We start from the raw sequence: 12,321 nt of genomic DNA on the forward strand, positions 1-12,321 counted from the left end.
ATGGAGGAATTAGCAGCTCCTGTTTTTTGGGGGCAGGGGGAGGTGTCTCTCCTAATGAATATATGAACTTAATTGCACATAAATGCATCTCCAGGAGATGGTTGGGGGGCATCTCAGGTACGCCGCACACAAGTGTGCCAGTCAGGCGCAAACAGGCACACACTGTGATTATCTCAGTTTTCAAACCTGGAAGAGACAAGAATGTGTTGCTAAATGAGAGAGGCAGTATGTCATGCTCACTGAGATAAAAACAGAAGCTGCCAGACACTTTGGCTTTATTCTGCGAATTCTTTGCTTCGAAACTCTCCTCTTTTCTTCCGGCTTATTCTGCCTCCCGTTCTCATTCTTCCTCCTTCCCTCGCTGCTGTCGCGATCTCTCTCTCATTGTTCTCTCCCTCTTGCCCGTCTTTGATGCACATACGTTGTCACATTTCATTGACTCTCCCCTCTTCTCTGTTCTTACACTCACGCCTAGTGGTGCTTCAGCCAGAGCTCGCAGCCTCTCCGCCGAGTTTTAGTCATGTGTGAAGCTCAGTTTGATCGAGCGCTCCTTTTCTGCCTTTTCACTCTCGCGAAAGATTAAAAGGTGGCGTCACATCGCTCCCCGGCTTTCTCCCGCAGGAGGGACTTAAAAGGGACAACAAAAACTAATCACTTCCAATAAGCGTTTTCTTGCGGAAAAGGGACTTGGCTGTGCAATTCGAGGCCGGTGCTAAGGATTGGGAAGGCTGGAGGATGCTTCATACTGCTAACAAGGGAAGGAAGCCTTCAACTGAGGCAGGTAAGAAGTGTCTGAATGCGAATGTTTTATGGAGTGCTCGCTCGGAGCGGCGGATTTCAGCCTTCTGTAACTGAGGCAGGCAACTGCAGCAAGAGGCAGCATCGGTGTTGTATCAGATTCCTTTTGTTTAAGATGTAAAGTCTGTGCTGTAAATTGAATTAGGGATGGGGCTCTGAGGATACAGTATTCACAATGACTGTTAGTTTTTTTTTCCCCCTTTTCTCTGTGTATTAAAATAAATCAGAGAGAGCCAGCTTTTGTGAAAGCTGGACTTCTCTTAAGGTTAAATTCAGTGCTGAAATCTCAGTGTAAGAAAAGCTTTAGAGTCTTAGAACCCTCAGGGAGCTTGCATTCTGCAATTTGATTGCAACAGCTCAATTTAAAAAATGATTTACTTATTTACTATTTCTTGTGTAAGGTAAAATCTTGCATTGAGTTTAGGTCTAGGTGAATATGGTTTGTTTGCCTGACATTTTGTCGGATGAATAGCTATACCCTTTTAGGCATACTGTAAAACCTATTCCGTGTTTATGTTTTGTAAATTGAGATTAAGTAGCATCCTGAATGAAATACGTGACTAAAACTCATAAAATGCATCTGTGTTTAGTAAAGCAATCACCAAATTAGAATAATGGATTTATGTCAGTTGTCAAATGGAGTTAACTCTGAAAGTGCTGTCCACAAGTGCACTTGGATTACAATAAAGGGCTTTCTGTTTAACAGTTATTGAGAGGAGCTAATTTATCAGGCAAAACCTATGAACTTAAGTCTTGTGATAATATAAAATTCTGTAGCCTAAAGGGTTTGTGGTTTTGGGAAACGTGCCCTTTTATTCTCTATAAAAATACATTAAGGTTTTATAGGGATTCAAAAGGCAAAAATAATTTTAGTAAGTGCTTTTTATTCACAGCTGGAATATTTAACCATTGGGATGCCTGTTTCTGTTCGTCACTGGCTTTAGTGCCTTTTTTCTCTGGCTACGTTTTACAGTTGTTCTCTGTATCAGCAAACTGACTCAAAATAGGAGGAAGGGATTCTGAGCAGCAGTGATATTCTGAATTTCATTGTCACACTGAAGAGTGAACAAGCAGTCAAGGAGAGTTAGACCATTATTAGGGCTCGGGAAGGAAGCTAATACTGCTGTAGTGATCAGAGTTATTTGTGAAGTGGAGCACTTGCTGGCTGGCTCTGAGCAGAGCTGGGAAAAGCTAACTTCCTAAGCTGTCATAAACATCCTTGGGTGGGCAGAATGTCGTGGTGCAGACCTGCAGCTGAGCAGAGTGAAAGGGATCTGTTTACTTGAGAACTTTGGTCCTGATGCAGGTTCCCCCAAGGGCTGGGTGCTGCCGAACGCGCGGTGCCCGTGCCAGACACCCAGCAGGGCTGGCTGCGTGTGCAGGGCTGCTGGACAGGCTCCACTGCTCACAGCGACCCAGCCCCGGGGAAGCACAGTCTCCCTGGGTGAAGGGGACTTCAAGCCCTTCTCCTTCCTTCAGTGGGAGTTAATCATGCACTTTCATCCTCATACAAAGAGATTTGTTTTTTTTTTCCCACCTGAAGGTTTGAAATACAAACTTGAAAATGTTTCATTGTTTTGCTGTCCATATTTTTACTTTTTAACTATGGTTTTGCTGAGCTTGTTTATTTTTTGGCATTGGAATTGCCACTCCAGCTCTGTTTCACCTTTCAAAATGTTTCTGTATGTTCTTCCAAGTTCTTTTTAAGCTTCAGTTCTGTTTAGGCACATGTTGGGTCAAACCGAAATTAGGTGTAACTTCTCTGACAAAAATTCAAGTTCTGGATATAATGTGGTACTTTAAATGATATTTTGTGACTTAAGTAAAGTGTATCTGATGGTAGATGAATTCTTGTAGGAATTAGTAATGAAGACTTTGATCCTTACGAAATGGCAGAAAAGTGGAAGGTTGAAGCGGAGCCACCTTGATGTGCTTGAGCCCACAATGCAGGATATGAATTGCAGAGCATTTATCTCTGCTTTTGGCATTTGCTAACTCTGCCCTACTCGATGTTAAATGGGTGATTAATAGAAATAGCAGCATTTTACTGATGTTCCAGTAGATGTTGCTGGAGAGCAAAGTTAAGATTACTTCATCTAGAGAAAGAAATGCAGTGAGATTACAAAAACCAAAGAAAAACCTCAAGGCTGTTGGTAGTTCCATAATATGAGATCAATAATTTTTACATCATTATTGTAGGTGCTATTCCATCTGAAAAATCTGAAAACATGAAGAGACAGGTGCTGAAATGAGGCACATGTAGATACAACCATGTGTCTCTTTTTAAGGATTTTAGTTTTTACTTACCTCTTCAAATTTTATCACTATTATTGACATTGTTTGATCTGTGTTTTCTTAGAGGAAGGGCTGAATGAACATCCCTGAAAGTTAGGGGATTTTTGTTTAGTTTAATTTTTGGGGTTTTTTTTGTTTGTTTGTTTTGCGGTTTTTTTCTTTTTTTTTTTATTTTTAACAGAGCCACAAAATACAGATGTTCAATTATAAATTAAGAAAATAAATGCATGTCACCTCAAAATTAGTTCTAGTACAGTGAAGTTGCTTTCCTTTGAGAACAGCAAGAGCTTACCAAATCAACACATAAAAGACAAAAAAAAAAACCCTCTTAATTTGTATGTTATTTTGTGTGTGCTTTTTTTATCTATTAATTGTGAGTTACCATCTTCTTATGTGATTAAATTCTGAGAGAAGCCCTATGATGAGTCTCAGATCAATAAATTGTAAGCACCTAATGGCAAATGTGTGAATAGTAAACTGTGATGTTCTGTGCTAAAACTACTGGTTTAATTAATCTGATAAAATGATAAAGCAGTCCCAAAGGAGTGGAGGATTTTAGTATACAGGCACTAACTGATGCAATTTCAGGCAACCACTGACCTCTATCTGTGGGAATATTTATTTTTGGAGATGATCATCAACCGTAACTGATTTCAAATTCAAAACACTTAATATGTTGTGTTTCTTTAATCCTAGCTTTTCATGTAAAGTAGGATAAATACGCAAAACTTAGGCTAGTCATGCTAAAAATATGATCTCTCTGTGTGCAACTGGTTTGTGCCTATTTGTACCTTAAATAAAAAAAAGACAGGAATTGTTTGAAGAGCTTTTAGAGAAGAAATCTCAGTTTATAGAATTAAAATTACTATGTTTGACTGAATTTTATAGTAGCATTATTCTATATTCAAATACAAGCATGCTTTTATTTTGTTTGCTACTTAATGTGTAAGAAAATTTCAACTTTGGCTTATAATTAAGAAAAAAAATGCACACAGAAAAGTGTGTGGCAGATCTCTACAGTCATCTCTCATGTAATTAACATTGTATGCTATTTACTTATTGTGGCTTAGATTTAGTCTTTTTATGGGGTTTTCAGATGCATATGCCAAAATGTCTTTAATCTGAGAAACTTTAGGTGGATTGGGGTTTTGTTGTCGTTGTTTATTTGGTTTGGGGTTTTATTTCCAATATAGGTTTGCTGTTGCCAATAGGGATTTCCTTAATGTTCTGCTTCTTTAATTTATTGCTCAATTTGTGCATGCACACAACTGTGTACATGCTAAGGTAATTCCTTAACCTTCAGAAAACTGTCTGTCTACTTGATATGCAGAGGAAGTGACATCTTTCCTCATTTCATGAGTATAGTTTAGGAAATGCAATACTATATGTATTTATTGAATGGGCATGTAGTTTTTGTTTTCAAACTTAGTAGTTTCCACTGTTTTAGAGACCATTAGCCATGGCCATTAAATGCTGTGCCTCACTTAGCCATGGCCAAAAGTTCATGAGCACTTTGACATTTTAAAAATTCTGTGTCATTCAGAAAAATAAGCCTGTTTTCAGTGAGAACATCACCAGAATTATGTTCTCGTACCTTCCTCACTCTCAGACTTGTCAATTCAATGAAATGGTACATAATTTAGTTTAAAAGATTGTAATATGTCACCAGTTTCTAAAGAGAATTCCCTGTTGAAAACATTGGCAAATTCAGTTTAAAGGCTTATGACACAATGTAGCCCTAAGGAATAAACTTTTATCTTTGTATTTCTCCGTTCTCAAAGTCATGAGGAGAAAAGCAAGCATACTTGTATACTGAAATTTTATTTAGGACAACACTCCTGAAAGCTCAGAATAGCTGCACAGGGTCAATAATTCTGGCCACAATTGAGTTTAGTGCCATATTTATCAGTAGCAGCAATAGTGAAATTCTAGGTTTGTCTCTGGATGTTTATTTATTTATAAACATCAAAAATCTGAATCTGTGTATTTTAATTTAAGCCCATTTGAAATTTAAAAATACTTTCATAGTCTCACATTATTGGAACTGAGGAGGAATATATGTCTAGGAATCTGCAGTAAGTTATTGACAAATAAAGCTGGGATGTGTACATAGGAAAATGTACTACAGATAATAGTAATTTAATGACTTATTTGCAAGTCTTGCATCTCTATTAGAGACTGTGATAGTACCATTAAAAAAGGTAAATAAAAATGTGGGGAAAAAAAAGCAATTTTAAAAACTAGAAATAGGATTTGGAAATGAAGTAATCTTAAAAATCTTTACAGGAGGACATGGTTGTATATCTTTTCTTCATTAATGATGCAGTAACTCAAAGTATGAGATGTAAGTTCTTTTAGCTATATTGTGTAGAATATATTTAGCTAGCACAGTTCTTCCTCTATGCATGCAATTTTTGAAGATACGGAGATCAGTTGCTAACTATAGCTTATATTGATTTAATAAAATTCAACCTGTAGCTCATAGCTGATTCCAAATCAAATAAAATTTGGATTCTGTTATTACATGGAATATGATTATAACATGGTAAAACACTGCAATAGAGGACTTTATTCCCCAACCTCAAAAATAAATTATTTTTAAAAAGTGAAAAAGCTTTTCAGAAAAAGCTTTTTTGAAACACGCCATTATTTTCAGATTGTACTCCTATCCTGGGATTTCAGGAATAAAATCATGTGAAAGTGTCTTATATGTGGGCCTTCTCTATAAAACACTGGAAGTGTTAAAAACCCAAAATATGTTTGCCAGGAATTTTGTTATGGAACTGAATACTGAGTATTTTCAGTTGGAGAATGTGCCTTTGAATTGTCACCTGTTAATTTGGTATATTTTTGTGGTAATGCCTCTTAGTTGTACTTGACCACACAGTACCACCAAGTAATGGCTCTTAAGGGTGTCAGTTATTCTAACATTGTTAGGGAAGAACACAGTCTCTTCTGTTCCCCTCATTTCTCTTTGTTACTGGATTAATGTCTATTTTGAATAGATTTTAGTTGACAAATTCAACTCCTTCAGTCCTTTCTGTTTGGTCTAAATGTCAAACCCAACACAGGCTTTTGTGGAGGATTTTTTTCCCTGGCAGCACAGTGGAGACAAGGAATCTGCTGCAAGATGTTATCATTTGGTGGGGGAACAAGGCTTCTACTGAGCTGGGAGAGACTGGTCTCCTCTCCCCACACACAATAATGTCTGTTTTTCAGTCACTCAGTGTGTCTGACCTGCAACACTCCCCTCCCCAGCAGATATTAATGCTAAATGAAACCTGGTTTATCTCAGTATTTATATTGATATTCATAGTTGTAGCCTAATTCTGTACATAACTGATAAGGTGTGGTGTGTTTGTGTTGGAAGGACACAAAGAGAAGAGGGGAGAAAAAACAGCAAGAGATTTTTGCAGGAAAGACAACATTTCTGACAACAGTGTGGGATTAAAGTCAAAACTCTAACATCAGTTACTGAATGCAGATTTCTCTTAAAGTCAACCTATTGTACTATAGCTCTGGTGTGTGTGCATGGACATAAATAATGTATATGTGCTATACATATATACATGCAGTCTCTAGAGGTCAGTAGAATGTAAGGAATGGACAGATGTTCAGTTTTCTAATATGAGACTTTGAGATGCAGCATATCCGTTGTTGCAACCTCGAAAAAGATGAATATGTTTCTAATGAAATTTGGAAGTGAAGTAATTAATCAGAGTTAACAAAGAGCTGAATGGAGGAGAATCATGTCTGTCGTGTTGCGGAAATGAGTGTAAATTATTTGTTTTGGGCAAATTCCTGATAAATGCTCATTTGCGTTCTGAGAAACTTGACAGAGATCCAAACCATGATTATTGTATTACAGCTCATTATATTGCATCTCCTTGCTACCTTTTCTGAGAGGATCTTGTACAATGACTGAAATAGAATTTAAAATGGTGTTTTGAGACAGCATGTGTCAAATGCAAAGCAATTCAAGGCTCCAGTGTGGGCAACGTGTTTTCTCTTCCTGTTTATCCTGTTAGCCATGGCCAGCATTAAGAAATTAATTATTTCATCCTCGTTCACCACCTTCTAACATGAAATCTTCTGCATTAACTGATCACTTGTGGTTGAAGGTTCTGTTTTCTTTTTAAAAACTGTGTTCGCACAATCTCAGAATCATTTAGGTTGCTCTAAAATCATAGAGTCCAACCCATGACTGATCCCCAGCTGTGACAGCCAGACCAGAGCACTGAGTGCCACACCCAGTTGTGTCCTGAGCACCTCCAGGGATGGGGACAGCACCACCTCCCTGGGCAGCCCCTTCTAATGCCCAACTGCCCTTTTTGTGAAGAAATTCTTCTTGATGTCCAACCTAAACCTCCCCTGGTGCAGCTTGAGACAATTTCTCCTTGTCCTGCTGATGGTTCCCTGGCAGCAGAGCCTGACCCTCACCTGGCTGTCCCCTCCTGTCAGGGAGTTGTTCAGAGCCAGAAGGTGCCTCTGAGCCTCCTTTTCTCCAGGATGAACACTCCCAGGTCCCTCACTTGTTCGGCTCTCCAGACCATTCTGCAGCTCCATTTCTTTCTCTGGCCATGCTCCAGCAGTACATTAGCTAGACTAGAAAGAAATCCTGACTCCAGAGTCAGGCTGAGTCACAATGACACATCTGTATTGTTGTATTGTAAACAGTGGGGTTAGATTTAAGTGGAGTTAGATGTTAAATTGTTATATATATATATAGATAGATATAGATAAAGGTCCTTAGAAATTAATGGTTCGTATACTCTCTGTTTCTCTCCCTAAAGAGGCTGTTTGGGTGGTATTTGACATCTTTCTTCTGTTCATGTTGTAGTTCTGCTTTGCATTGTAAAATATTGATAGGACAATTCCTGTCATGGAATTAGTTAGATCGTCAATTCCCTTTTTACTTGCCTTCTGGTTATTTTTGTTACTTTGCCTGGAAGCTATGCTTCAAAAATCTCTGTGATCTCCCTAGATATTCTGGAAGGCATCTTTTAAAGTAGTTTACACAACTTATTTTAATAGTGAGCTAAACAGAGTCAATCGTTGCAGAAATCACTCTGATTTCCATTTCCTGCTGTTCTTTGAATATATTGAAAGCTTCCTTTAAGCATTAGATGTGACAAAATAAAGTTATGGAAGTGGACCTCAAACTTCAGTGTGTCTACTTTTGGAGAAACAGGAAAACTACCAGTTCAGTTTGTATTAAATTTATGCCTTTAACATAACATTGTAGCGGTCATAAAATATGTACTTGGGTTCATTATTAATACATTGTGATAAATAGTGAATATGCGTTGATGTTAATGAAGTCTAATAGTTCTCCACATAAACAGCACATAAAACTTTGAAGTTCAGCCTGGTTCTGGTGTGTGAAGTTGCAGTGTCTGATTATATGAAAACATCACCTCTGTAGGTGGTGAAGAACTGACTTCCTCAATCTGAGATTATGCCAACCATTGGTTTAGTTGGTTTATTATGATATATGTTATTTTGCTTTCCTGTTGTTTGTGTGATTAGGCACAAGATAATTATATTATAACAGTAATGGTCCATATTTTTAGATACAATGGCTCTTACCTACCTGACTGAGAACTGTGTTAATTTTTGTGGGGACAAAACTGAGTTTCAGAATTATCACGTCTAAAAAACATCTATTGTCATTTGGATTTTTCCCCTCCCTTTAAGAAGTGTAAGCAAAAAAATAGTGAAGAGGTGGGGATTAGATCCAGCAGCAGTAATGGTGGAGGTGTACCTTTGGTTCCAGGAAATCTAAGGAGTGGATTGTTCTTTAGATCACTAGTCAGTTGTATAAGAGAATGGGAAATGACTGGATACAGCAAAAAACACTGTTTTTTTTTTTAATGACATTTGCCTTTCAAAAATATATAAACCAATGGTTTAAAATAATAATAAACAGCAGACAGAGTTAGTTTGTATTGTTCACTCCAGGTTTCAAGGCATACTACTAGGAAATGCTGGGTTCTTTTGAGTTTACTGCCTAGTAGACAATCCAGTCATAGGTAATCATGATATTAAAGAATTGTCTATGTACTCACCTGTGATTGTGAAGAACTTGATTTCATTACTCAGTTGGTCCCATAGTTGTTTGTTGAGCGTTTTATTTCTTTGTGAGAAGAAGTGTATGCTTAGAAAACAGGACAAAAGTTCTTGGCTTCTACAACAAACACCACAAAACTCTGAATTATGTGTAAACTTTAGTAACTGTGAGATCTGGATATAGAGAAATATGAAATGACAGTAATAACCACTATCACTGTAAAATTACAAATTATTTCAATTTAAGTGATTTCATTTTTCTACACACATTTTTAAAGTCTGTCACCATAAGCTGTTGACTTCATCTTGAATGCATTCTGCAGTCTTGACAGTTGAGGATTTGTTAATACTAAATCAGTAATTGTTGGCTTTGAAGAGGGATCCAGCATCTTCAGCAAGAGCTTATTAAACTGTAAAATATGGATTGGCTTTACCCTAATGGCCTCTGAATCCTATTACCATCCCATTAGAGAGTGTGGGATTTTAGTAATTCTGTTGTTGTTTTCAGTGGGCAGCAAGTACAATGGGGAAGGGCAGGGGTTAATGCAATTCATCTTCTGTAATAGTGTAACAGTGAGTCCTTTATCATTCCATGGGAGTCTTTTCCTTCCTGCAGGGAGAGTGTCTGCAGCCAGAACTAGTCCCCCACGCCCAAAAAACCCACCAAAACCCCTTGAGGTTTCCTTCATTAGCACCACTTGGTAAACACAATAGAAGTAAGTTGCTAAATAAGTGCCAAGTAGGCTGTGGTCTAGGAGAGTTCCCAATTGCTATCATTGTGCCAAGAGGTTTATTGAAAAACCTCTTCAGACAAGATTATATTTTTAATTATTTAATTGCATCAATGCTGTAATATTCTGATTGGTTTCCAAATATATGAAAACACCTTATTCCTTTCCCCATAAATTCAGTGTGAAAAGTGTAAACTAAAATGTAAAGCAAATGAGGAGAAAAGAAGTGGTAGAGTAAGAGTGAAACTTCTGTATATGAAATGATTGCTTATTTTGATCTGTATAAGCGACCTCCAATGACAATAAGGCTTACTAGAGGAATGATTTCTTTAAACTTTGCACTAAAAGGAATGTGAAGCATTAGTAGTTATTAAGAAGGAGTAGAAGAAGTCATGTGCAGGGGGTTTGTCTGCCTTCAGTTGTGTATGAGGCCATTATATAAATTTTTTCAGTACCTGATATGATTTTTTTCCCAGGTGTTCTATGGAGATTGATTTGACAGCTAAATTCCAAATGCTAGAGGCAACTTGCTTCTGATTTCAGAACAGGATCAAAAAGGGGAAGATTTCAAACAGATATTGCAGGATCAGTTGAGAGGCACCTGTCAGGGTAACTTTTCAGATAAACAATATCTGATGCACTGATGTGCATACCCTGTTGAGTTGGAGTTAGTTTGATTCATAAGATGCTTCCAGCTAATAATTTTCTTTTCAAATAGAAATAAAATGGATAAAAGTCAGGCAATTGCTTTACCTTATTTAAGAAATTAGAAGATATTTGTACAAATTGGAGTCTTCATAATTAGTTTTCCTTTGTTTTCTTCAATGTTTGTATTTGGTTCAACTGTTGTGTTACCTGTAAATACAACAGGTTGATTGTGAATAACCAGGACCTTGCATGCAAACAGTGAGAAGGACTAGAGCAGAATCTGATAGGAGATGGGTGCCTGCTGCTTAAAGCATAATCAGTAAAGGTCATGTGAGCAGTCTTTTGTGTCCTACCTGTATTTATTTATGCCTTTTGCATGTTTGGCAACAGAGCGCAAAAAAGCAAAAGAGAAGCAGGGTCTTTGCGATCAAATGCTCTGTAAAAACTGATCAGCTCATCTTTGCAGTCTTCCCTCATTAAGTTTGTGGGCCCTTGGAGTTGTTGCACACACTCTTCTTCCTCTGTGGCCAGATCAGTTTTCTGGCAATGATGGGTCTTGGACAGAATTGATTGGTCACCTCCTGGTCTTTCTGCATTCATTCCTTCCCAAAATGGAACATCACAATTGCTCCCCCTTCCCATGAGGGCTGGAAGGAGAGCCTGGATTCATCTGCTGTGGGAGTTGCACATGGATAATCTGTTCTCTTAAACTGTAAAATCAGGGACCAGTAACCCAGTTTCTTTCCTGGGGAATAGATAGGTTCTCTTTTACAGGCAGTGAAATTTAAATGCCTGGCAGTGTGCTGTACAAGTAGGTCAGTGTTATAGCTGGAACCAAGTCAACTGATTTGTCAGAAAGCTATTTTCCCTCCTGAAAGCACCCTCTTCCTGACCCTGCATTGGGTAGAGTCCATGTAGGTCAGTCGGGTTCTGTTAAGTGCTGAACAAGTCTGTGGGAAGGTATGATCGGCTTCCTTGAGTTAATAATCTAATTATAGTCTACTTACAGAAAGCTGCAGTATCTAAATATTTTAAGGGTTTTCTTCTTGCTTATGAACAAATTTAAACAAGATTCTACTAGAAGACATATGCTTACTTTAGAAAACAGCTTTGATCTACAAAATCTCAGAATGAATCTTTGTTCTACTCAGTAGGACCTAGGTAATAACAATAAAATGAGGGAAGATATATTGCATTTTTTAAATTTAGGTTTTGCTTTCATTTCAGAAAGGCTAAAGCCTTTCAGAGCATAGTAAACCAAAAAATCACAAAGTAACTGTACTAGTATTAATCCTAATTAATTTGCAGACTCTGATGTGTAAAAAAATGATGGGGATCAATAAACAAGGTTTTACAATAAAGGTGTTCTAAAATTAGTCATTTTAATCACAAAATTGTAACCAAGGGCAGTGTTGCAGTGCTTCTGCTCACACTTTTGTGTGGATGAGGGAAATGTGCATCATGACCAGCAGAGGTGTGGCAGAGTTTGCCTTGTCCAGGTGCAAAGCCCAGTGTGTGCTGGAGTGAACCAGGGCCATCTGAAAGGCTCATTTTTTTTTTAGGGATGTAATGTCCAGTGGAGACATGAATTCCCTCTCTGCTGTTGCTTACAGCCTTGCTCCATTTGCTTTGTGCTGGTTTGTGTGTCCAGCAGGGTGGTGCAGCCACTGTGATCACTGCAGATGTCTCAGTACACCTGTGTGGTGTGCTCCTGTACGACCACATGTTAATTTGAAACCCTTATTTTATATTGAATTGTGTTTTGTAGTGCTACAGTTTG

General features: G+C 37.8%; 1 protein-coding gene across 25 annotated transcripts in view; it reads left to right on the forward strand.

The window, feature by feature from the left end:
* Positions 1-12,321, forward strand: part of TENM2 (teneurin transmembrane protein 2) — a 1,348,016-nt gene that overhangs the window by 1,012,026 nt on the left and 323,669 nt on the right. The window contains exon 1 of one of the 25 annotated variants that reach the window (XM_064387822.1): positions 202-781. The exons of 23 other annotated variants lie outside the window; for them this stretch is intronic. In XM_064387822.1, the coding sequence (XP_064243892.1) occupies positions 736-781 (46 nt within the window). In that variant the 5' untranslated portion in view covers positions 202-735. Of the gene's footprint in view, positions 1-201; positions 782-12,321 lie in introns of those variants that run through there. One more of the 25 variants, XM_064387823.1, reaches the window with a different exon arrangement.

The sequence above is a fragment of the Passer domesticus genome, chromosome 13 (genome assembly GCF_036417665.1).
Source record: "Passer domesticus isolate bPasDom1 chromosome 13, bPasDom1.hap1, whole genome shotgun sequence".
Classification (NCBI taxonomy): domain Eukaryota; kingdom Metazoa; phylum Chordata; class Aves; order Passeriformes; family Passeridae; genus Passer; species Passer domesticus.